General features: G+C 46.7%; 1 protein-coding gene across 1 annotated transcript; it reads right to left on the reverse strand.

Annotated features, from left to right (window-relative positions):
- Positions 1 to 5,729: 5,729 nt before the first annotated feature.
- On the reverse strand, positions 5,730 to 21,246 carry PIDD1 (p53-induced death domain protein 1). Its single transcript, XM_074149635.1, has 15 exons — positions 20,982 to 21,246; positions 18,826 to 19,239; positions 17,893 to 18,096; positions 16,973 to 17,027; positions 16,576 to 16,777; positions 15,467 to 15,595; positions 13,748 to 13,927; positions 12,960 to 13,107; positions 11,736 to 11,871; positions 11,349 to 11,499; positions 9,674 to 9,797; positions 8,419 to 8,537; positions 7,885 to 7,992; positions 6,715 to 6,920; positions 5,730 to 5,967 (listed from the first exon to the last, which is right to left on the reverse strand). The coding sequence occupies exons 1-15, from the start codon at positions 21,244 to 21,246 to the stop codon at positions 5,730 to 5,732; spliced, it is 2,679 nt and encodes an 892-aa protein (XP_074005736.1).
- Between the last annotated feature and the right edge of the window lie 1,034 nt (positions 21,247 to 22,280).

The following is a 22,280-nucleotide window of genomic DNA, read 5'->3' on the forward strand; positions in this document are numbered from 1 at the left end:
CGCTGTCCCGTGTCCCCTGTGACCGGCCTATGTTCCCTGGTGGCCTCCTGCAACCCGGCATCTGACAGCCACACAGGGCCTGTCCCAAAATGTGGCTCCACCTGGTGATCCAGTGCATGGGAGCAGTGACCCAGCGTGTGGGACTTTGTGTGCCCAGCCAGGAGATGCCCAGAGATACCTCCAGCTGCAGCTCTCTGCTGAGACACAGTGACGCAGAGCAGATGTTTTCAAGCTTAACGTGTCCAGGGTAGAAATTCTGTCTCTCCCTTTGGGCAGTGCTGTCTGGTTTGTTACAGGTCACCACTGAAATTCTTAATCCAGGAGCAAAGTTCGGCCACAAGGCTCTGAGGAGGGGTCCAGTTGCCTCCAACCCATGCAAGCATGATCTCCCCTTATCCACAGGGCAGCTTCAGCTTCAGCAGAAACAAGACTTGCAACCATCTTGCCTTCCTAGAGAAAGCAAGATTTCTGATCTGCCTCCTCTGCCTGCTTTGTCTCTCCACATACTCTGTTGCTGCTTTTCTTATTCATCTCCTGCCTAAGAAAGGCAGCCCCAATCTCTCACTCCTTCCATGTGAGAATGCATTCAGCTTTCCGTATTCATTTACTTTTCAGATGATCCTTTTTTTCCCACCAATTTAACCAATTACTTTCTGAACACAGCTTTTATATTTTGGGCTCAAACATCTCACAGCAATGAGTCAGTGTTAGAATGATAACACAGTGGGGAAAAAAGTATCTCTTTTTTCTTATTTGCAGATAATGTTGGATTATTTCATTTGGTGCCACCTAGTTGAGAAACAGTGGATGGCAACCATCTATTCACAGTCTTCATCCTTTCCTAAGACTTGTAATACTCTGCTGTAGAAAGAATTAAAAATACTCTGTACTACCCGTCTCTGAGCATCCTTCCTGCCTCGTGCACATTTTTCAGTTCCACTATGTCCTGTCTGGAAAAGACAAGAACTGCATTGGTGTTCAATGAGCAAACTGAGCAGAAGGATCTTAGTCCCAGCCTCCCAAAGCAACCTTCTGCAAGGGTTCAACCTACAGATCTACTGTGAGGCAGGAAGGGTAGAGGCTAAATTTTCCATTTTTATGGTGCCTACCTGGTTTCTACATTTCCCAGTCACCAAGTTCCTTCAAGGTAGCTGAGAACTGGAACAAACATCAAACTCTCCCTGTGGATTTTCAAGCCACACAGATTTACAGAAAAATAGTGCTTTAAGAACATACAGTTTATTTCTGCAGAGTTCAGGAAATGGACACAGGCTTAATTGTAGCAAAGGCTGTTTTCTTTATCTTAAAAACATACAGCTGATAACGCATGTTGGGCTCACCTTGAGGGAGCTCTGAGCTGGGGCTCTGATGCATCAGTGTCTGAAAACCAGCCCCACACCTTTCCCAGGGAAAGCTACTCTTAGCTTTAAAGGCTGAAAACAGTCTGTGATCCTCCTTTTGGGGGAAAACAGTGAATTTAAGGACCATCAGATTTCCTTTCCCTTTTAAAAGCAACAGCAGCATGACACTGTCGAGTACAGGCACTGTAGGGTATCAAACAGCAGGAAATCTTATCAATTGACAGGGTATCTTCTAACGCTCCCTCAGTTTTGTATCAAGCTTGGTTCATGGTGGAACCACCCAGTTCTCAACGCACCACAGGTATCTCCTTTCCCTTATCAGAGCAATCCTACGGATGCGCTGAATTTTACAGTGTTGTTGTCTGGCCACAGGAAACAGACAAACTGAACACAGCCCCTGCAGGCTCCCTCCCACCTTCATATTTCCTTCAGGTCTTTTACTGGGAATTATACAGCATTTTACTGCCGGGATCATGTAAACAGTTTAACCCCCTGCAGGATATAGTCATGCTTTGCCTTGTGTTTTTTATAGAATTACTAAATGGATTTGAGCTTTGCCTGGGCTGTCATTTCTCAGCAATTTCTTTTATTAATCTTTGCAGGGGCTGGAAGCATCTTACCTGAATCTGTTTCCTGGCAGCTAGAGGACTGTCATGGTTAGCAAAACCTGGAAGTGGAGTGTGGTATGTGGGAAACACACTGTTCACCTCCCAGGGCCACTTGGTCATTCTGCTGGAGATCTGCAAGTTTATGAAGCAGAGAAGGGTTTAATTATGAGTGTTAAAGAGGTAGAGATGTTACAGTTAAAAAAGGAGAAGAAAAAATGTTCCTACTCCCAGACAGTTTCTCCCTTTGTTTTTAAATCTTTTTGTAAGGAGGCTTTTCCTGGTTGAAATTTATTTGGGGAAATTTTGGACACATCAGGATCGTGCACAGTAAAGCCCACAAAATCTGCCAGATCATCAGTAGGACACTGTAAGGTGCCTAATAGACACTAGGAGAAGCCAGATAGCTGGAAAGGAAAAGAGACCAGTCCAGTATGTGGTGAATTAATTAAAGGAGCCAGAAAGGAAAGCAATCCTTTTTTTTCAAAAGATAAATGCCACATTGGGGTTTTTTTGCTGCTTCAACCATCTACTGCAACTGTAATCAGCTTTTCCAGGCCATAGCAACTACAGGCTTCTGAAGGAGTTACTGAGCCTCAAAGAGATTGTTGATAAAGGTAACACACCTGAAAATAACATGCTTTCCGTTGACTCTCATCCAACTCAAATATTTGCTGCCAAATCAGCTGAAGGAAAGAGCAGTTGGACCATTGCTCTGATTTCCCGCCAGCACCTCTGTATTCTCAGCTGGGTGCTTGCTTCAGTGTCACTGCAAGGAGAAAACCAGATGCCAGCGAGGAGGCCCAGCCCAGCAGCTGCCACTCAGCAGTGACAGACTGGAGACAACAATAATTGTCTGGGGTGGTTACTTAACTTTCCTTAGGTTATCGGCCCAAATCCTGAAGAGTTGATCTACTGATGATACTGTCTAGGGTTTGGTATCTCCTGTGGCCTGGCCTGGCCCATACTTACAGTAACCTAAATACCTGGCACTAACCTCCCTCTTTCCTAGCTCAATCTATCTGTTATCTAGATGAGTTGTAGCTCTGCCGATGCCTGGATGAGCCTACCCAACCCTTATTTTGGCATTGCCTAACTCACCTGTTGCCTGGCCATCACAAACGGAAAGCTAAGTGCAGTCTAGCTTCATCCCGTTGTAGCTGTGGATGCTATGCTGCCTGTAGGCTTCCTTAGCCTGGCTTTGGCTGGCCAAAAGCCTCCTGCACCTTCACTGGAGGCCAGGCTAAGCCTATGCATTGTCCCCTCTAGACCAGCCTTGTTGCTCCCTAGACCTGCTCCACCTGAGCCCTGGTCATATGCTCAGCTCGTCAAACCCATGCCCTGAATGTTGCGTTTCCTGGCTTAGTCCCACTGCAACAAAGCCAAGCTACAGAGATACCATTGACTCAGCCGCAGATTGTCCTGTGCTTTGCAGCCACCAATACCCAAACAAGAGCTCTTCTCCCATTTCTGTGCTGCACGGCCAAGCTCACCCCTGTCTTTCTGCTAGCAGGTTTAAAGAGACCTGGCTCTAACACCTCGAGGCATTCATGGATTAGCAGACTATGCTGTGAAACAGTTAAGTGCTTATTTTATTTCCAGTGAGAGCAATATGCCCAAATGCATCTCTCCAAAACTGAAGGAAAGAACAAACACCTCGTTGGTATACATCAAAATTACAGAGAAGAACATATGACACAGACTACCAGAGAAAACATACATTCAAAAGAGAACTGTTGACTTGAGCCCAACGTGAGTCGAGGGGCAGCATGGCCTAAGAAATCAGATGTGAGGAAATCCCTAGGCCCAAGGCAACAACTTAAGTAAGTCTGGACTGGATACTAATCACTCCTAATCACTCCGTGGCTGAGATGTTAGAATGGCCTTAAAAAAAAAAAAAAAAAGGCAGAACAATTTTATGCCTCTCTTTCAATAGTACTGACGGCAGGTCAGAAACACAGCATCAGGGAAACAGGGAAGAAAGAAGAAAACACCGGGATTTCTCAGACCTGCAGCTGCAGGTTGACTTTGGGTGTTGCAACCTGGCATGTAAGAACATCTCTATTACAAGGAAAAGCTAAGAGACTTAGGTCTTTTTAGCCTGGAGAAGAGAAGACTGAGGGGGGAACTGATCAATGCCTATAAATACTTAAAGGTTGGGTGTCAGGAGGATGGGGCCAGTCTTTTTTCAGTGGCGCCCAGTGACAGGACAAGAGGTAATGGGCACAAACTTGAACATAAGAAGTTCCATCTAAACATGAGGAGGAATTTCTTTACTTTGAGGGTGGCAGAGCTGTGGAACAGGCTGCCCAGAGAGGTGGTGGAGTCTCCGTCTCTGGAGACGTTCAAAACCCACCTGGACATATTCATGTGCAACCGGCTCTAGGAGGACCTGCTTTGGCAGGGGCGTTGGACTAGATGATCTCCAGAGATCCCTTCCAACCCCATATCATTCTGTGATTCTGTGATTTTTATACAGATTTCTGTTTTTCAATTTGAGAATAGCCCTTTAAATATTGCTTAGAGAGTGGTGTATGATGAACCCAAACCTGTGTTGAAAGAGTTGAATTTACATAGATGACAATAGTCTTTCAAAAAGCTTGCATGAAAATTCTCACTGTCATTAGTGGGTCATTAGTTGAGATGGGGAACTGGAAGAGAAGGGCACCTCAGCAGTCAATGACCGAGTAGTTAAAAAGCAATAAACGCTTCCAGCCTTATACAAGACATTCACACTGCAAAACTGGGAGGTTAAATCAGCACAGTTCACGCCAATCCCACAACAGTGCCTATTTCACAGCTGGTCAGACCAGTTTTTAAAATGCAAATTTAAGTCATGCTTTTCACCAAATTTCACCAGGGGTCACACCTTCACTACTACACCAGCATGTTTCACTGGGAGGATGTGGGAAATATCCCTTTGAAACTGCAAGGGAAATTTACTTTCACTTAAATTAGTCTCTCCCAGAACAGCGGGGTTATGGATTTTTACTTGTTTGTAAAATAAAACTGGAAATCTGTCAAAGACCGACAGCATGTAGGCCTCATCTAAAAAGCCTGGCAGGTGCAGCAGCCTAGGGACAATGTGAAATTTTATTTGTTCCAAAATGACTTTTGGAGCAAAACCAAAAAATAAGAGCAATTTTGCTAGAAATTATTTTCTTTTCTTTTGCCTACAAATACTTAGGTTTTCTTTTGGGCTTGAGAAAACTGGAAGTGATTTGGCAGAAAATAGAAAATATTTTCATGGGGAATACAGTTCACATTTTCATGTGAGTAAAACACATCATTAACAAAAATAGCTGAACAGTCCCCAACACACCACAGCCTTCATAACACAACTGCATCTCCACTTTCCATCAAGCACTGGAGCACACCCAATGTTTCCAGCAGAATACAGTTTCAGGAATAAGTTATAAATAAATATACGTAACATGAGTATTAATTCATTAAAGGCTACTTTAGCCACTACTCACTGACAGACACTTTGGTCTCCGAATTTCTCTGCGTTTCTGAAATCTAAAGCTCAAAGTCAAGAGGTGGAAGTACAGAAAAGGCTCATAAATGCACTCTAAGCTGCCTGGGATTGTCAGAAGTGACATGTAAGTGTAGACCCAAGAGAGCTCAGTATTCTGCTCACACATAAATCAACATCCAGCTCCTTGACAAGATGCTGGCCCTTGAAGTGAGAGGAGCCCCAAGACATTGTCACTCTGGGTACACAGAGGGACCCCAAATGAAACCCAGTTCTTTGTGCTAGGTGCTATGTCATAGCTATTGCAGAGTCCTCAGTGCTGCTCTCTTGCTCCAAGCCCACCCGGCGGATGGACTCCCTGTATTTCTGCCGTCCCAGCTCAATGATGGTTTCAACCTCATCAGCGATGTCCTGGCGGCCACTCTCTTTCATGGCTGTAATCAACTTGTTCACACAGTCAGGATCCTCTGAGTTTTGCTGAGCCCATGAGAAAAGCATGTCCAGGATTTGCTTATCAAGGTCCTCTCTGAAGAAAGGGGGAAGCACAGAAATAACCAACACGCTCTCCTGACTGGCAACCCACACAGGCCATACCTGTGTCCTAGACCATGACTGGAGCCCCAAAGAAGCCACCCAGACACAAAAATGCACTCAATGGGCCTTTTCTCCACCCATCATACAGGAGTTGCAGTTCCTGCACTAAAATCTCTAGGAACTTTTTTCCTAATGGAAGTATCAAATTAAAGCATTCTGCTTTTGCATGTAAATTCCCCGCAGGAACAGTAGTTTGGTCATAACAATTCTCATTCTCTCTAACTGTTCTGACTTTTTGGTCAGACTGCATGTCCCACGACATACCACAAGTGCTTTTTGAATAAAGATGATATTCACAATTAATGCCATAGACCACTGCTCATTGTCAGAGATGGAGTCTGGCCAGGAATCCAGATCACAGAACAATAAAGGAATGTGACTCATTTGAACTACAAAGCTCATCAGGTTTGTTATTTCCCAATTTGGTTTTCAAATATAAAGCTTTGTTTTGTAATGGCAAAAGAAAATAATCAGTTTTCAATTAAAAAAGGTAATGTTTTGAGAAGAACCATTAGTCAATCCATCTTTTATCCAGTGAAACAATTCCAGTGGGAAAACTGTCAACCAGCAAAGCATTAGTTTATACTATTAGACAGACATGCAGACAGACTGATAGATAGACAAACAGACAGACAGATAGATATAATGCATCGCTGTTGATCACCGTGCCCTGTCTTACCTGTTATTGTATCCTATGCGCTCAATCTGCTGATAGGTCAAGCCCAGGTTCAGGCCGATGGTCTGCCAGTCAGCTCCCACACGCCTGGCAATGCTCAGCAGGTTTGCCTGTGTCAGGTAGCCAGTCTCAGCATTGCCCAGGTTCAAGGGAGGGAAGGAGAAGCCATTCAGGGGAGCGGGGTTCTCGCCCCAGCGGGGTTTTAATCGCTGTGTCATAAAGAAGAGACAGAGAGAACATGCTAAACAAATTGTTGTTGTAGAGGACAGTGTCTGGCCATTCAGTCTCCACACCGAAATTTCCTTCCCCCTACTGGGGAGGAAGGAAGATTGTTGGGCTGAAGAGTCAGGCTGTCAGAAACAAGGAGCGCTCACACTGGCAATGACCAGCAACGCTCACTGCCTCTGAAAACTATCAAATCATAACGTTCACAGTCATAGCTCACACTGGAAATTTCCTTTCTTGTCTTTACAGAGCATTTTTTCAATGAACCATCTCCCTAAACACACTTGCCCCAGCTGTGAGACAGCACTTAGTCTGGATTTGTATTTGAGGTTGCATGTGTAAGACAGGGATGTGAGATGATGGCACATGTTCTGAAGGGAAGCATTCAGCCTACAAAGGTATTTATTGGTTTAAGCTTCTCAAAAATCAATTAAATTCCATAAGCAAAAGTCGCATTTCTCAGTGTAACATATAGCCTAGCCTTTAAAGGCCAGTGGCTCACACCAGAGTATTTATGCTCAACACCTGTATTCAGATCCAGCCTAACTACCTTATCCTAGACCTTTCTTTTTTCCTGCTGTGTGAGCTGTGTGATTAAGAAAATTATAAACAAAACAGATACTTCCCCTAATTACAGCGAGCTTCCTCCTGTTCTACATCCCTCATTCATTCAAAGGATCCACCCTCTCTGACCACCCATCCAAAAAGCCTGTGCCTGACAGGCAAGACGAGCAGGAGAGATAGAGACCACTCCCAGCTATTCATGTTTCTCTTTTCAGAAGAGCTCACAGGGAGTGGAAAATCTCCACCATAACATGGTTGGGCAGCCCTCTCTTGCAGTCATTCACTGCATCCGTTCTCATGAAGGAAGACAAAATTAGCCAAGCAGGAAAGCTGTGCTCTTACCCCATCAAGATTAATTTTCCTGTAGGAGACATAACAACTCACAGGCAATTTGATGGGCAGAGTAGCGAGCCAGAGGGAGTCTGGTCCTTTCCTCCTCCTGCTGGCATCTTCAGGGATGCTTTCGGGAATTGCCCCTCGGTAGAAAGAGACCTTTACAAATGGAAAACATGCAGTGGGGTTCACATTCAAGCACAGCGGCCAAGCCCGTTTGTACCATGTCTTTTCTGTCTGGGAAAGAATGAATTCAGCATTTCTCACCTATCCTCAGTCCATAAATATGGCCTCCAAATTAAGTGCAACTGGGAGGAGCACTGAGGTTCTGCCATAAAGGCTGGACTCCCTGCCAACACCCCAAGAGTTAATGGCAGGAATGTAAGTCAGAGAGCTAAGTGATGAGTGATCCTTCCAGACTATTCTTCTTGCTTATTCAGGGTTTAGTCAGTAAAATGCAAAGCCAAGGGAAAGAGGGGAGGAAAAGAGTCATGCCCAGCACTCCAAGATTATCAAGAGGAGCATTGTAAAAGCAATGATAATGGTGAAGGAGGAAACAAAACATCAGTGTAACTGGTTGCTCACCTGGCCTTTTACAGCTTGGCCCTTTCTGTCTACAGGGGAGGTCACGTAGATTTCCTTCATGTTCTTCAAGTGGGAGTAAAAAATAAACGAGAGACGTCCATCCACACAGTCGGGCCGATCTGTGCAGAGAAGCAGCAAACACTCAACTTTTCCAGAAAAATGTGCAGCTTTTCAAGCCCAGCCCATCATCCACTAGCAGCCTCCATGCTACTATGTACTCCTTCTACTCGTGGCTGAAAGAATTGTAACCCCCCTTCCTCGCTGGTTGACACAGGGAAGCAGAAAACACTGGCTATGGAGACAGTAGGTCCTACAGGTGAAAAAGGAGAATGGCCACAAGGTGGAGATCAAGTTCAAGAATGGAAGGCAAGACATTCCTGGAGTCAAGTCCATCCTTGGCACTTCCCTCCCATTCTTGGTCCATTCTACCCCTCCCAGGGTAGAATCAGCTGCAATAGCATCCCATAATGCACAGAAATAGGTCACCTATCTCTTCAACATTTCTGAAGTGGGTGCAGAAATAGGAATAGAGCTAAAGGGAAAAACATATAAGCAGGTACAACATTCACATATGTAATTATCTCGAAATTAAGTTAGAGTCTAACCTATATCAGGACAGAGGGACAGACTCTGGCCTCGTGAACTCCACTGAAAAAACAGTGCACATTATTATTCTTCATAGAGTTGCGCTTAATTTACACCAATAAAACTGAGCTATACATTCAGGTTTTGCAGAAAATGGCTTAATTTGCAGCTGTAACAGATCCAGACACATTGGGGCATAAAACGTCTTTTTGAGTTTTGGTTCTGCTCCCTCTTTCCTTCTTTTTTAATGGCTCCATTAGGGGGAATTCTTTGCTGTGGATTATTTCAGAAATACCTTCTCCAAAAAAAATACATGTGTTCTCTCAGAAATGGGCAATGTAAATTAGATCATGTGTGGTGTCTAAGATGCCGGGAAAAGGACATCGCTGGCTCCAGAAGCAGATCAGTCATAAATTGCTCTCTGCAGGCTACAAGAGCATGAGAGGAAACGAAAGCCTGCAAACAGCACTTTAATAGGGAAAAAGCAGGCACAAAAATTGGTTGACCAGAGAATGCGACAAGCTCAATGTCCATGGGCTGGCTGCTGTGAGTAGTGGGCGAGCTGGAGGCAGAGGGGAATGCCATGAGGAGTACAGCCCCGAGCAGAGGCGCGCCTAGGGGTAGAGAAGCACAAGAGGTAGGAGCAGAAAGGAGCCCAGTACTACCATACCCATGTCGATGCTGATGCCTCGTTCAAAAGCTGCAAAAAATTGCTCTCCCTCAAACATCTCCACCATGTCAGATGGCTCAGGTCCTCGGTAGCGGTCCTGCAGCTTCTTCAGCACTGGGTCAACCTGACAAGGATGACAACACAGGACCTCGTGTTTGGTCTAAAGCACATCTGTCCCCTGACCTGTGTCCTTACGCTCATGATGTTCCACTCAGTCACCTTCAACAGGGAAAGTTCAGTTTACACATAAAGGATGTAAACAAATGAACAAACAACACACACACAAAATGCAGAAAAGCCTATGTGGACTAACAAAGACAGACCATCCCAAAGCTGCCATTAAAAAAGCATTTTCAGCATTGTCTCTGTCTTTTTAACAGGTCAGTAACCTTCAGACTAAGGAGGAATTTACTTGCTACCTTATCCTCCTCACAGTATGCCATTAAAAGACATTTTCTCTGCAAAAAGCCACGTGCCACAATAGCACACAGCTGAGGACACCAGAAAGCTAATTTTGGCTTTGCAGCCTGTGATCACATTGTTAGACCTGGGGTCCCAGAGGCAGTGCAAGAATCAGCCTAGAGCTGAGGTGTCTATTCTTCTTTCTATTTGTAACACTGAACCTTCTCCCTCCTCTGGAAACAATTTTAGCACAGTATGCAAGATATAAAGAATCCTTACAGATGTTTATGCCTATGGGTCATTTCAGTACATGAGAACAATTAAAATAATAAAAAAATGAGCAACCAGACAAGAGGACTATGCAGAGCTGGATATGCAGCCAGCTCTGGCAGTCTGATAAAATAACCCTCACCTCACTGAGCTGCACTGTCCGTCAAGGTACGTGCTCTACAAGCACAGATGCACACTTACTTTGCTAACATCTGAAGCCACACTGCTGAGGGCTGATACCCCTAGGGCAGAGGTGGCAGAAGAGAACGTGTGAGCACTTCCCATCTCCTTCTGTACAAAGTCAGTCAGATTAGCTCAGACTAATAGCATAAACTAACCTGATGTTGCACTGAAGCAGATTAAGGAGTGCTCATATGTTCTGTTCCACTGCTTGAACTGCAAATCGGGAAGAGTACCATTTCTAACCACTCCAGCTGAAACCAAAGTAGTGCTTCTGCCCACGCTACTAGCCCATGCCAAACAAGTGGCATCTTAACTTTAGTATCTTCCCTTGAGATATTCCCTTCCCTTGAGATATTCAAGGTGAAGCTCGACAAGGCCCTGGGCAACCTGGTCTAGTTGGGGGTGTCCCTGCTGACTGCGGGGAGGTCGGACTAGATGACCTTTGGAGGTCCCTTCCGGCCTGGACCAATCTATGAATCTATGAATCTTTGACTGAAGTTTAAACCAACATGTTTTGCCTCGTGTTTGCTGTGCTAACAGTGTGGACATGGCCAGTTACTGTGGCTCAGCTGATTTTAGCAGCCCAGTCCTCAAGGTTTGCAGGGGAGGAAATCACTACATGGCATCCACCACTGCATAGAATGAGTCTTCCTTCTTTCCCCAGCTCCCAGTATCACACTACCACCCCAGTGTGGTGACAGCATACCCCAGCCACAACCCTGGGGCAGTGAACAGGACCATTTGGTGCACTGCTGCCCTTACATCCCACAAAGAGAGGCCCAGGAAGCTCAGGAGCAAGGCAATGCAACCCATATCAGACCTTGTGCTTGGGGACACACTGTAGCAGGACTTGCTCAGGGTCCTTCTTCCTCTGCAGAGCAATGAAGTTCACCTGGTACATACGCAGCCGTTCATAGACTTTCTTGGCAATGCCTCCAATGTAGGTCTTGGTGGTATACCACAGCCAGTACCTGGTAGACAAAGAATTAAGAAAAAGGAGGGATCCTGCCTAAGAAAAGAAGCCAGTCACAACCACGAGATGGTAAAAAATGATGGGCAGGGATGAAGGGCTAAGCTGAGCCTGACTTGCAAAGGGAAAAGGGAACAGGTAGGGAACATGCCATTAAGCATGACCCCTGGTCGGAGTGTGGGAGCAGCAAGGCAGAGGAACATCACTTCTTTTCCTCAGGACAAATCCTGCACTTACCAGGAGAAGTGGGTGACTTCAAACATTGCATAAAGATGGGTGAATTCCAGCACCACCTGACTGGTAATGTCATCCCAGGTTTGGCCCTCCAGGTCACCATGGAGAAGATGCAGCCTCGACCGATCCAAATTTAGCCCTAAAGACAATAACGATCAAGAGATGCTATATGCAGCAGAAGCCTTTATTTGTGGCTTTACAAACCCAGCCACAGTTTTGGGTGATTCACATTTTAAAAGCCCCAAATTAAGGCTCTGAGCTTTATCTTCAGCATCCAGGACTGAACTTCAGCCAAAGAAGAGCAGCAATAAAAGGATGAGGCTACCCTCATCCATGGCAGATATCTCTCACCAAGCAAGCTTTGAGACATCCTGTTTTTCTGTTGGGTTCTCACAATGCTTCTGGGATATTCTGGCAGAATATCCAAGCTTAAACTGACAGTGTGCTGCTTTCCACCAACAGATTCATTAGACAATTCCCATCACCAATATATAGGGTTATTAATTAAGTTACATCTCTTTCTAAACATACATCCCACAGACTTTGAATCCTGATGCACTTCAGACATACAAATACTAGATAGTGTTACAATGAAGACCAAGCTGCACTTCTTCATAAAAGAGCCAGGAAAGGCCAAAGAAAATAGGAATTAGGAGACACAGGGTACTCAGCATGCAAACAGAGGAATCCTTGGCAAGGCTGAGGCTGTTTATAGCAGTATTTGGAGTGGGAGATGGCTTAGTGTATGATCATACACTTTTAACTGCAGTGGCTAAGCATCTGATTCATGGGCAAGGAAGTATGAGGGAAGGCAGACAGACCCCTGGAGGCAGCATCTTCATCACCTGCTTCAAACTATTCCAAATCATGAATCAAAGCCCTCTTACAAAGCACCTCCTCAGTCGGCAGGAGTGCTCCTCCAGCCCATCATACCAAACCCAGCAGTCTAAAAACACACGCAGTTCAGAAGAGAAATCCATTTGCCAGAGCCATTCTCTCAGTTTGTGCTGCTGGGCTGTGAAGCCCAGCGCTGGTCTGCTGGACCTGAACTACCTTCAGTTCCCACAACCCTGCACCACCATTCACTCAGCAGACACACCTTGCTGTTCCTGCAGAAGAAGTAGCAAGCTTTGTTATTAACAGGAGAGGCAAACAAAATTCCCAGATTTCCATTTGTGGTTCTCAATATATGGCATTTCTCTTTGCCAACTTTGGGAATAAACTGACCTGTGACCCCAGGCGGGAGGGGCAGCTGAATTCTCACTGGCCTGAGAAAATCCAACAGCGTGTCCTGGGAGAGGCAGAGCAAGGGACTGGCTCTGCACCCTGCATCGGCCGTGATTTCCTCTATCTCTTCTGCAGAGACCGGCAGCACCTGGATGTGGAAGACAACCTGGTGAGCGAAGCAGTCAGGTACCCAAATTCCCGCATCGCTCACTCAGTTCCCCCCCAGCATGCAGCAGGCAAATGCTGCTCTTGGCTCAGGGCCTGGTAAGAAATGGAAGTACAGTGAACTTTGGCTGAAGTCTGCTCTAATACTGGTGTCAACCTGGCAAGCTGGGACAGAGCAAGGTATTACAATAGCATTTAGCGTTATCATCTAGCTGCTCTACAGAACAATTCATTTTAGTGGGGTGGCTTTAAAATTAGTTCCATATAAATAACCCCCTCTCAATCTCACTCACCGAGCTGTTCTGCTCAGTGTGTTTTGCAAGGGAACAAGAGGCAAAATCTCCTTGTATCCCCTTCACAGCAGCTCCCTGCTGATCTGCTGGAGGAAGCACTGGCAGAGCTGCGAGGAGATCCCTTTCCCATACAGGGCAGCTTGGAGCACAACCCTTTCTGCAGGCAGGGAAGCCAAGACAGAAGGTGATCTGATATGGGTCAGCCCGTGAAGCATCCACGTCAGGCACAAATTACGCTAGGGTGGACATCTCACTTTAGGCTCCCCTACTTGGCATGGGACAACAGCTGCACTAGGGCTTACCAAAGCTTGTTTTATAAAGCATGCACACCTGCAGCTTGACACTGCGAGTCTCTTCAGTGACTCCAGCAGGAAAGGTCACTTTGATGTTTGGATCCACACTAGAAAAGAGCAATGTTCCCTCTGTTGGCACTTTGCATTCATTTTGCACAAGCCGAGACACAACAAGGAACCAGGAGAAGTGAAGGACACTACAGTGAGCCACGTGCTTCTGTAATAGAACACAGGGAAGAATCACAGAATCATAGAATGGTTTGGGTTGGAAGGGACCTTGAAAATCATCTAGTTCCAGCCTCACTGCTATGGCCAGGGACACCTCCCACTAGACCAGGGTGCTCAAAGCCTCATCAAACCTGGCCTTGAACACCTGCAGGGGTGGAGCAGCCACAGCTTCTCTGGGAGTTCCAGTGTCTCTCCACCCTCACAGTAAAAAATTTCTTCCTAACATCTAATCTAAACCCCTGAGGAATGCCACTTGTCACTGGTCTCCACTTGGACTCTTTGAATGTGGCCATCCAGCCAATTCCTTATCCACTGAGTGGTCCATCTGTCAAATCCATGTCTCTCCAATTTCACTTCAAATTTCTCTCCAATTTTCACTTCACAATTTCACTGGGAACTTCACCAGACTGCCATGACTTCTCAAATGTGATGGAAAGCGGCTTAGCAACTTCATCCATCATCAGTTCTCTCAGGTCCCACAGATGCATCTTATCAGGTCCCATGGATTTGTGTACCTTCAGGTTCCCTAGATGGTCTCAAACCTGATCGTCTCCTAGAGTGGGCAGTTCCTCATTCTCCCACTCCCTGCCTTTGCCTTCTGCAACTTGGACAGTGTGGCTACAGCCCCTGCCAGTGAAGACTGAGGCAAAAAACTTACTGAGTACCCCAGCCTTCCCCATATTCTGGTGATGAAATCTCCTGTTTCCTTCTGTAGAGGGACTACATCTTCCCTAGTCTTCCTTTTGTCAATGACATACTAGTTTTGCTTGTTGTTCTTAATGTCCTTGGCCAGATTTAATTCTATCAGAGCTTTAGCTTTCCTAACCTAATCCCTGGCTGCTCAGACAGTTTCTCTGTATTCCTCCCAAGCTACCCGTCCTTACTTCCACCCTCTGTAGGCTTTTTGGGTCTGAGTTTCTCCAGGAGCAACTTGTTAATCCATGCAGGCCTCCTGGCGTTTTTGCCTGACTTCCTCTTTGTTGGGATGCATCACTCCTGAGTTTGGAGGAGATGGTCCTTGAATATTAGAGAGCTTTCTTCCAACCCTCTTCCCTCCAGGTCTTTATCCCACAGTACTCTGCCAAGCAGATCCCTGAAGAGGCCCCAGTCTGCTCTCCTGAAGCCCAGGGTAGTGAGCTTGCTGTATGCCCTCCTCACTGCACTAAACATCTTGAGCTCCGCTATCACGGCCACAGAAGGCAAGGCTACCTTTGAGCTTCACATTCCCCACCAGTCCCTCCTTGGTGGTGAGAGAATAAGGTCCAGCATAGCACCTCTCATAGAAGAGAAAACATATAGACATATAATACAATAAAGGCAGGAAAGTAAGCACCAGTACAGGGATGAAGCGTGGCAGGCTGCAACTCATCACCTTCAGAAGACACACCTCCAAACCTGGAGCTGCCATTTTATAGCAACTGGTCAAAACACAACTCATGAGATGTTTCAAATGGGCTCACTCTTGGCTGGACAAAACCAAGGGAGGGAACAGGAACAATGTGTGACGTTGCTCATTCCAATCGCTTACCTTTGATTTTCTCTTCTGCTCCACTCTTGTTCTCAGATCACTCCAGCTCTGCCCACTGAAGGTCCGAACTACCACCTCACGCTGGTGAAGGGTTTGAGGGGAGGCATATGGCATCCAGATCTGCACCTCCTGGCAAAAAAGCATTCCGGTGAGACACCAATACAAAGGATAAAACCAAGCCTAGCTCAGCTCTGTGGCTTCCTTTGCAGACAAGAAGGGGAGGGCAAAACATGGCCTGTATGCAAGGAGTGAAGGAGGAGATAGGAACCTGCTCTGTCCTGCAGCCTCCAAGGAGGTGACGGGAGATGTTAGGTCCACTATGTAGTGTGAGAGCAGAAGTTCAGCAACTTGTGGGCAGAAAGGGCAAAGCAACTTTGGTGTAAGTACTCACCAGCTTGAATGAAAAACACACAGTCAGACTTTTAGGGAAGGATGCAAACCATTCTCCTTGCAGGCTAAGGCCAAACGCTGGAACAGCACTTATCGTCTGGCACAGGAGGGTTGTGAGTGAGGAAGGTTATAGCTCAGCTCAAGCAGGGGCAGTGGGGAAGGCAAAGAAGCCAGACCAACACAGTGCCAGAGGAGCTGGCTGTGTCCTGTCTGCGTCTCCTATAAAGACAGGCCAAGACAGTTAGGGTTATTCAGCCTGGAGAGGAGATGGGAGACTTTATAGCAGCCTTACAGTACCTAAAGGGGGCCTACAGGAGGAATGGGGAGGGACTCTTTATCAGGGAGTATAGTGACAGGAAAAGGGGTAATGGTTTTAAACTGAAAAAGGGCAGATTTAGATTTGATATTAGGAAGAAATTCTTTACTGTGAGAGTGATGAGAGGTTGCCCAGAGAAGTTGTGTGCCCCATCCCTGGAAGTGTTCAAGGCCAGGCTGGACGGGGCTTTGAGCAATCTGGTCTAGTGGAAGGTGTCCCTGGCCATGGCAAGGGGGTTGGAACTAGATGATCTTACAACTCTAACCATTCTATGATTCTTTGCAGCAGGGCTTCTTTGAAAGGCAGTCCTGCAGACACTTAAAAGCAGCAGTGATGGAGGTAGCTGTCTCAAAAGTCCCAAAAGACTCTCTTGACTGATCAGGTGACCGGGATGCGTCCTCACCTGCTGGAATTTGACCCCATGAGGCTGCAGCTCCAGGACTCTACTTAGCAGGACATCATGGTGTCTCAGCTTTACCCACTGAGGGTCCGGTGCGAGGGTTTGGAAGTAGATCCGCAGAGGGTCAGATGCAGCCCCCGGTGGAAAGTAGAAATGGATGCCACATGCCAGGACCACTTTGCAGCCTTCAGAGGTGACAGTAAAGCTTCCAGAAGAAATGTATGAAATGTATGACACCGTGCAATGACTTCAGCTCTTCAAAAATTAAGAGAAGAATCTCCTACTTTGTGTTTGACTGGCCTACTGAGGCCATTAGCTCCTATATACACGTGCAATACCTACCATGCACCAATCTCCCATGGGACCACCGTAATGTAAGTTCTTAATAACAGAGGTTTACCTGTCCTCTCCTGATGCAAGGAACAATCTTCGTAGCCCTTTGGCACTGGATTCATCTGCAGAGATATGAAGTTTTGGATAGGAGAAAGACACAGAGGTTACTTAAATCCGGGTAGACAAGAAAGGCTGAATTTGCATTTCAGATTTGGCTTAATCCTAATCTGAAAGAAGTCGCCAGCAGAACCCTGCTCACACTGCAGTGGGCTTCAGGTCAAGCAGCAGCAGGAGAATGGAAGAGGCCTAGCAGTCCCAAGATGTACTGGAAACGCTGACTCTCCCCCAGGAAACTCAGAAACAGAGGAAATTAGAAAATATGCTAATCTACCACCCCTGCAGCTCTCAGGGCCATGTTTGATTGCCTGGGGCCACCTCTGGGAATCAGCGCTTGCTCTTGTCAACATCAGCACCATTGGGAAACCCTGCTCAGATTCCTGCTCATTCATCACCTTCACCTTGGACAAAGACCTTCTCCTCTGCATTTTGGGAACCATAGGAAAGCAGGAGTTAACTGCACAGCAGAATGACCTCTTATTGCCCTCTGGGCTTCTATCATGAGCCACCACAGCCTTAGGACCACGCAGCAAGTCCAAGAAATGGTGCTCACCTCTGCCAAAAAGGCTCAACTCCTTTAGGGGCCTCTCCTGGTCCGTTTCCTGTGAATCACATTTTCACTTCCACTGTAGAACCTTTCCTAGCAAGCCCAATTCCAGGGACCACTGAGCCCTTCAGACCAGGCTTGGACTTGTAAAAACAGAACTAGTACTGTTTGTATCCTTACAACCTAATAATTATCCCAGACAAAGAAATACGGATCTGATTCCCCCCTGATTGTCTTCTTTAACCCAAATCCACCCACACCATGCTGAGCTGAGCGAGGGAACAGCCAGGAAGAACCCACAGAGGCAGAACCCTTGCAATTACCGGCCTGTAGGGGTGGCTCAGTTTCTCCTAAGGGATTGCCTCGGAGGTGCACGAATGGTGAGGTCTGGATCTCGGGGGGGACGGCACGGAGGCAATTGTTCTGCAGATCAAGTCTGGACAAGTTGGGCAGGCTGGCAAGCGAGGCAGGGACCGTCACCAGGAGATTGCTGTGGAGATGCAGCCGTCGCAGAGACTTCAAATTGGCTGCAGGTTAGAAAAAGAAGTGACCCCCCATCCATGCTGCTAATTGCATTTCACATCAGCTCTAAACCCCCCCACCGCTATCCTCATCACATGTACACACACACACACACACACACACACAAAATAAGGGAAAAGCACAAGAGTCCAACATCTCTTTAACTCACAAAATAAAGGGGTCTAGGGAATTAGCTGAGAGGCAACGCAGCCTCCTCTGTCCTCTGCTTTTCAGCACCCAGCTGTGAGTATGGATGTAAGATGCTTCTGTAACAGCATCAGTGACAACCCTGGGCACAAAGTAATACAGGACCCAAGAGTCAGGAAGCTGGGCAGAAGTCAGAGCCCAGTTCTGTGGACTGGTCCACACTGGACAGCGCCATTTCAAGTCCTGATTTGCATTCCATTAAACCCCAATTAAATTCTGCTGTTTCCAGTCCTGGGTGCTACCCCAAACCAGCCAGGCCAGATCCCTGGCTATTGCAAATTGTATTGAAATCTTAGCAGTCTTGCTGATCCACAGAAGCAGAAAGCATGGTCCAGAGAGTCATTAATGCTCAAAAGGACTGACTAAACCAAGCATGTTTCTTCTGGATATCTCTTCCATTTGGCTCTAATGTAACAGATGGTTTGTGCTAACGACTCTGGGGACAGAGACCAAGGGCCTTGGGGGTCCTAGACTGTACCAGAAGCTCAGCAAGCCCATGTCCTTCTTTTCCCCTAGAAAATACTTACCTAAGGAGTCTGGTATGCTTGACAAGCGATTCCCAGAGAGATCCAGCTCTGTGCAGTTGTGCAGATTCCCAACTTCTTCAGGAAGGAATTCCAAAGCATTTTCTGAGAGATCTAGGTCCTGCAGCATTGCCAGCTCCCCAATGCTCTGAGGTAAGTCCTTCAGCTGATTTTTCATAGCAGAGAAGAAAGTTAGCTTGCTCAGAGAGCCGAAGTCCTCAGGGAGTGCCACCAGGCTGTTGTGGCTCACCAGGAGCACACGGAGGCTGGGGAGGTGAAGGATGCAGCTGGGCAAGGTAGAGAGGCTGTTGAAGCTGAGATCCAGGTGGGTGAGACACCTCAGGTTCCCAACATCTGGTGGCAAGTTTGTCAAGGAGCCATGCTGACACGAACCAAACTCATCCCTGGCATAGCCACCTGGGTGTGGAGGGAAGCAGAGGAAGAGGTCAATATGCTACAGGGTTACCTCACCAGCCTCACGTGAGACTCCTTAGCACAGAGACCCAGAAGATGGGGAGCAACTGATCACAATGAGCAGCACTGATTACAAAGTACTCATAGAGAAATGGGTTTTTTGCTCCTTGCCTCAGTTCCTGGTCAGTGAAAGAGGTATAATGATGAAGACCTGTTTTGAAATTAAGAGATGCCACAGTAAATCAGTAGAGCTCTGCTAAGCACATCTAGAGTTGAAGCTCAGAAAAAGCCAGGCCACTCCACACATCTACCACCCTTTAGCAGGGTGGCCCATACCCCTCCAAGCCTCCCACTGTCCCCCCCCACCTCTTCCCCACCAGCACCAGTGGCCAACACACAACACTTTATGGACTAAGGAGACATTCTTCGCCCTACGGGCTTTGCCCATGCTGTTAAGGGACGAACAGCCCTGGGGACTGAGATCTGCCCTTGCAAGATTGGAGAGCAGACATGAGGAAAGCAGTGAAAATGTGGAAGAAAAGGCAGGTAATTCAGTATTGTGTAGGCTAGACAACACAGAGAGGGAAGGATACAAGTCCCCTATGCCAGCCTGTGACACTCTAACTGGAGAAGGGCTGCACCCACCAAAAATAAGCCAAGGAAACTTCCAAAACTCTCCATTTCTTCATCGTTTCCTACTCTCCCTCCACTGTTTTCTATTTGTATACATATGCAGCAGAGGGCACCAAACATTTTTTATGCTGCGCAATGGTGAAAAATGAGAACAATCAAACAGACACATTGCACTTTGTTCATAAGAAAAGCCTAGCGAACTATTTTATTGCACTTCAGGATGCTCAGGGTGAGTGTATATCTCACAAAATAAGCCTGATAAAAGGTATTGCCATTATCCTCACCTCACTAAAGGGGGAAAAGACATATGAAATTATTCACCTGAGAAATCTGTGGCAGATATAGAAACAAACTTCAGTCTTTTTAGTTTTCAACTAGAACCCTGAATTCTGGCCACAACCCCCCCTTTTTTCTCTTGTTTCTTTTTAAAACTCCACCTCCCAAAAAGTAAATGATTCAGTCTGATACAGAAATTACACCATTTGTATTGAGATCCTCCTACAATAAAGAGATGAGAAAGTCAAAGAATGATCTCACATTTATAGGTTATTACTGTATTATTTATAGGTTATTACAGCTTGTCAAATTATGTGCACACCCTGAGTCATACTTTTGATAAAATGTTGAGCAGCCTCTTCTGATCTGTCTTGAACTCTGCTAAACCTACACTCACTGACACTAAGCAAAGATTAAGCTAGGATTGATTCCGATGGAAACGCAGCAAAGACAGCTCATTATACTCCCAAAAATGAAAAAGGGGCTGAACGTTTACTGAAAAGTCCAACACCTTTCAATCCCCCTCTCCTTGCATAACTGCAAAAAACGCTCTTCTTCTAGAGGATGGCTACAGAAAATGTTGCAGCATCAACCCAACCACTCCAAAAACCAGTCTCCAGGCAGCTGTAGAAACAAAGGAAGGAAATAAGAGTCCAGAAGCTTTATCTTGTTGAAATCTGCATGCAGCTCTGAGCAAGACTAAGAGCCAAAACTGTAATAAGGGGCACCAGAACAAAACAATTCCAAGGGCAGTTTGTCCTGCAGATGTGTAGAGAAGGATAAAAAAAATAGCTAGAGCCTAGAAAAGTTGGATGCTGATGGGCCCATGAATTTACCTTTGAGCACCAGAGATTTCAGGTGCTTCAGATGAGGAAGGATGCCCAGTGTGGTGCCAAGGAGGCGATCGTTGCTGCTGAGCCGGAGGAACTCCACCTGGACCACCTCTCCCCGTTGCCCCTCGAACAGCTGAAGGAACCGTCGGCAGCCGTCAGGATAAACATCCAGGTTCAGTCTGTTGTCTGCAAGGCAGGAGCCAGCGAGCACAAGAGCCCCCGGAGCCCCCTCCCTGCACTCGTCCCCAAGCCCCAGCAGCTCTGCCATCTTCTGCGTCTTGTCCACGGGGTCCGGACATGCTCTGACTTGCCAGCCAGGCAGGCACTGGCGGCACCACAAGGCAGCCGGGACAAGGAGGAGGAGGAAAGATGGCTCTGAAAGAGAACACAAGTGCATGATGAAGGCCCCTTGCCCCAACCCAGCGTGGCTGGAAACACTAGAAACAGTGGAAAAAAGGCAGGGGAGGTTACGCGCATGCTGCTGAAAGCTTTGTGGGCAGAGAGCACAGAAATGCGGGGTGATGGATGCTACAGAGGCTTCTCCTCCAAGGGGAAACCTCTGAGTTTTCCCATCTGACATCTCAGCAGGAAACGGATCAATTACCCACCATCAGAATAAATAGCAATATTAACTTTAAAAGATATAAATGTAAACGCCTCTGCCTTATGCAGATTTCGAATTGCCTTAGTGGGAAGCTTTACAAGTGGAGGGGGAAACCAGGACAGGGAGAACTGAGCCAGGAGCAGACCCCAGAGGCTGCTCACAGGCTGCGATGAGTCCTCATCGAACCCAGTTGTGAAACCGGGTGCCAATGGGATAAAAGTGAGCATAGATGAAAACGGGCAAAGGGCAGCAGAGCAAATGCGGCAGGGCCAGGGAGGAGGTTAGAAAAGGCGTGTCCATGGCACAGGAGCACTGGACTGTGTAGTGGGACTGGAGCTCTTGCAGATTTGCCTCCACAGGGATGCTCTAACGCAGCAAACTGGGCACAAAGCCATGGCCAGCTGGTTACCAGCTAGTCCCAGTCCTTGTTTCCTCCCCTCACAGCACCCTCTACGGATAAAGAGAAGGGGGAAAAGTAGATATCACATAGCGCATGCTAAGGAGGATTGAAACCTAAAGGAGCAGAGGTATGAAATCTATTAATTAACAAATTAATTATTCCTCTGCCTTCTAGTGTGAAGAAGCCTTCATCCACCTAGGCCTTTCAAAATCAGCCACTATCATCATAGCACACTGGTAGTGCAAAGATGAGCAGCGGCACCGCACTGGTTTTCATACCAGTAGTCACATGCTTTCAA

This window comes from Numenius arquata, chromosome 6, assembly GCF_964106895.1.
Source record: "Numenius arquata chromosome 6, bNumArq3.hap1.1, whole genome shotgun sequence".
NCBI classification, from domain to species: Eukaryota; Metazoa; Chordata; class Aves; order Charadriiformes; family Scolopacidae; genus Numenius; species Numenius arquata.

Bases quoted from the DNA above. Each gene is read 5' to 3' on its own strand.
- PIDD1 (XM_074149635.1), bottom strand. From the start codon at position 21,246: ATGGCAGAGCTGCTGGGGCTTGGGGACGAGTGCAGGGAGGGGGCTCCG. The intron at 7,993-8,418 runs GTGAGCAACCAG...CCATTTGTAAAG, and splicing joins GCCAAGCTGTAAAAGGCCAG to GTCTCTTTCTACCGAGGGGC. The intron at 6,921-7,884 runs GTGAGTTGTTAT...TTTATGACACAG, and splicing joins CTCTGCCCATCAAATTGCCT to CGATTAAAACCCCGCTGGGG.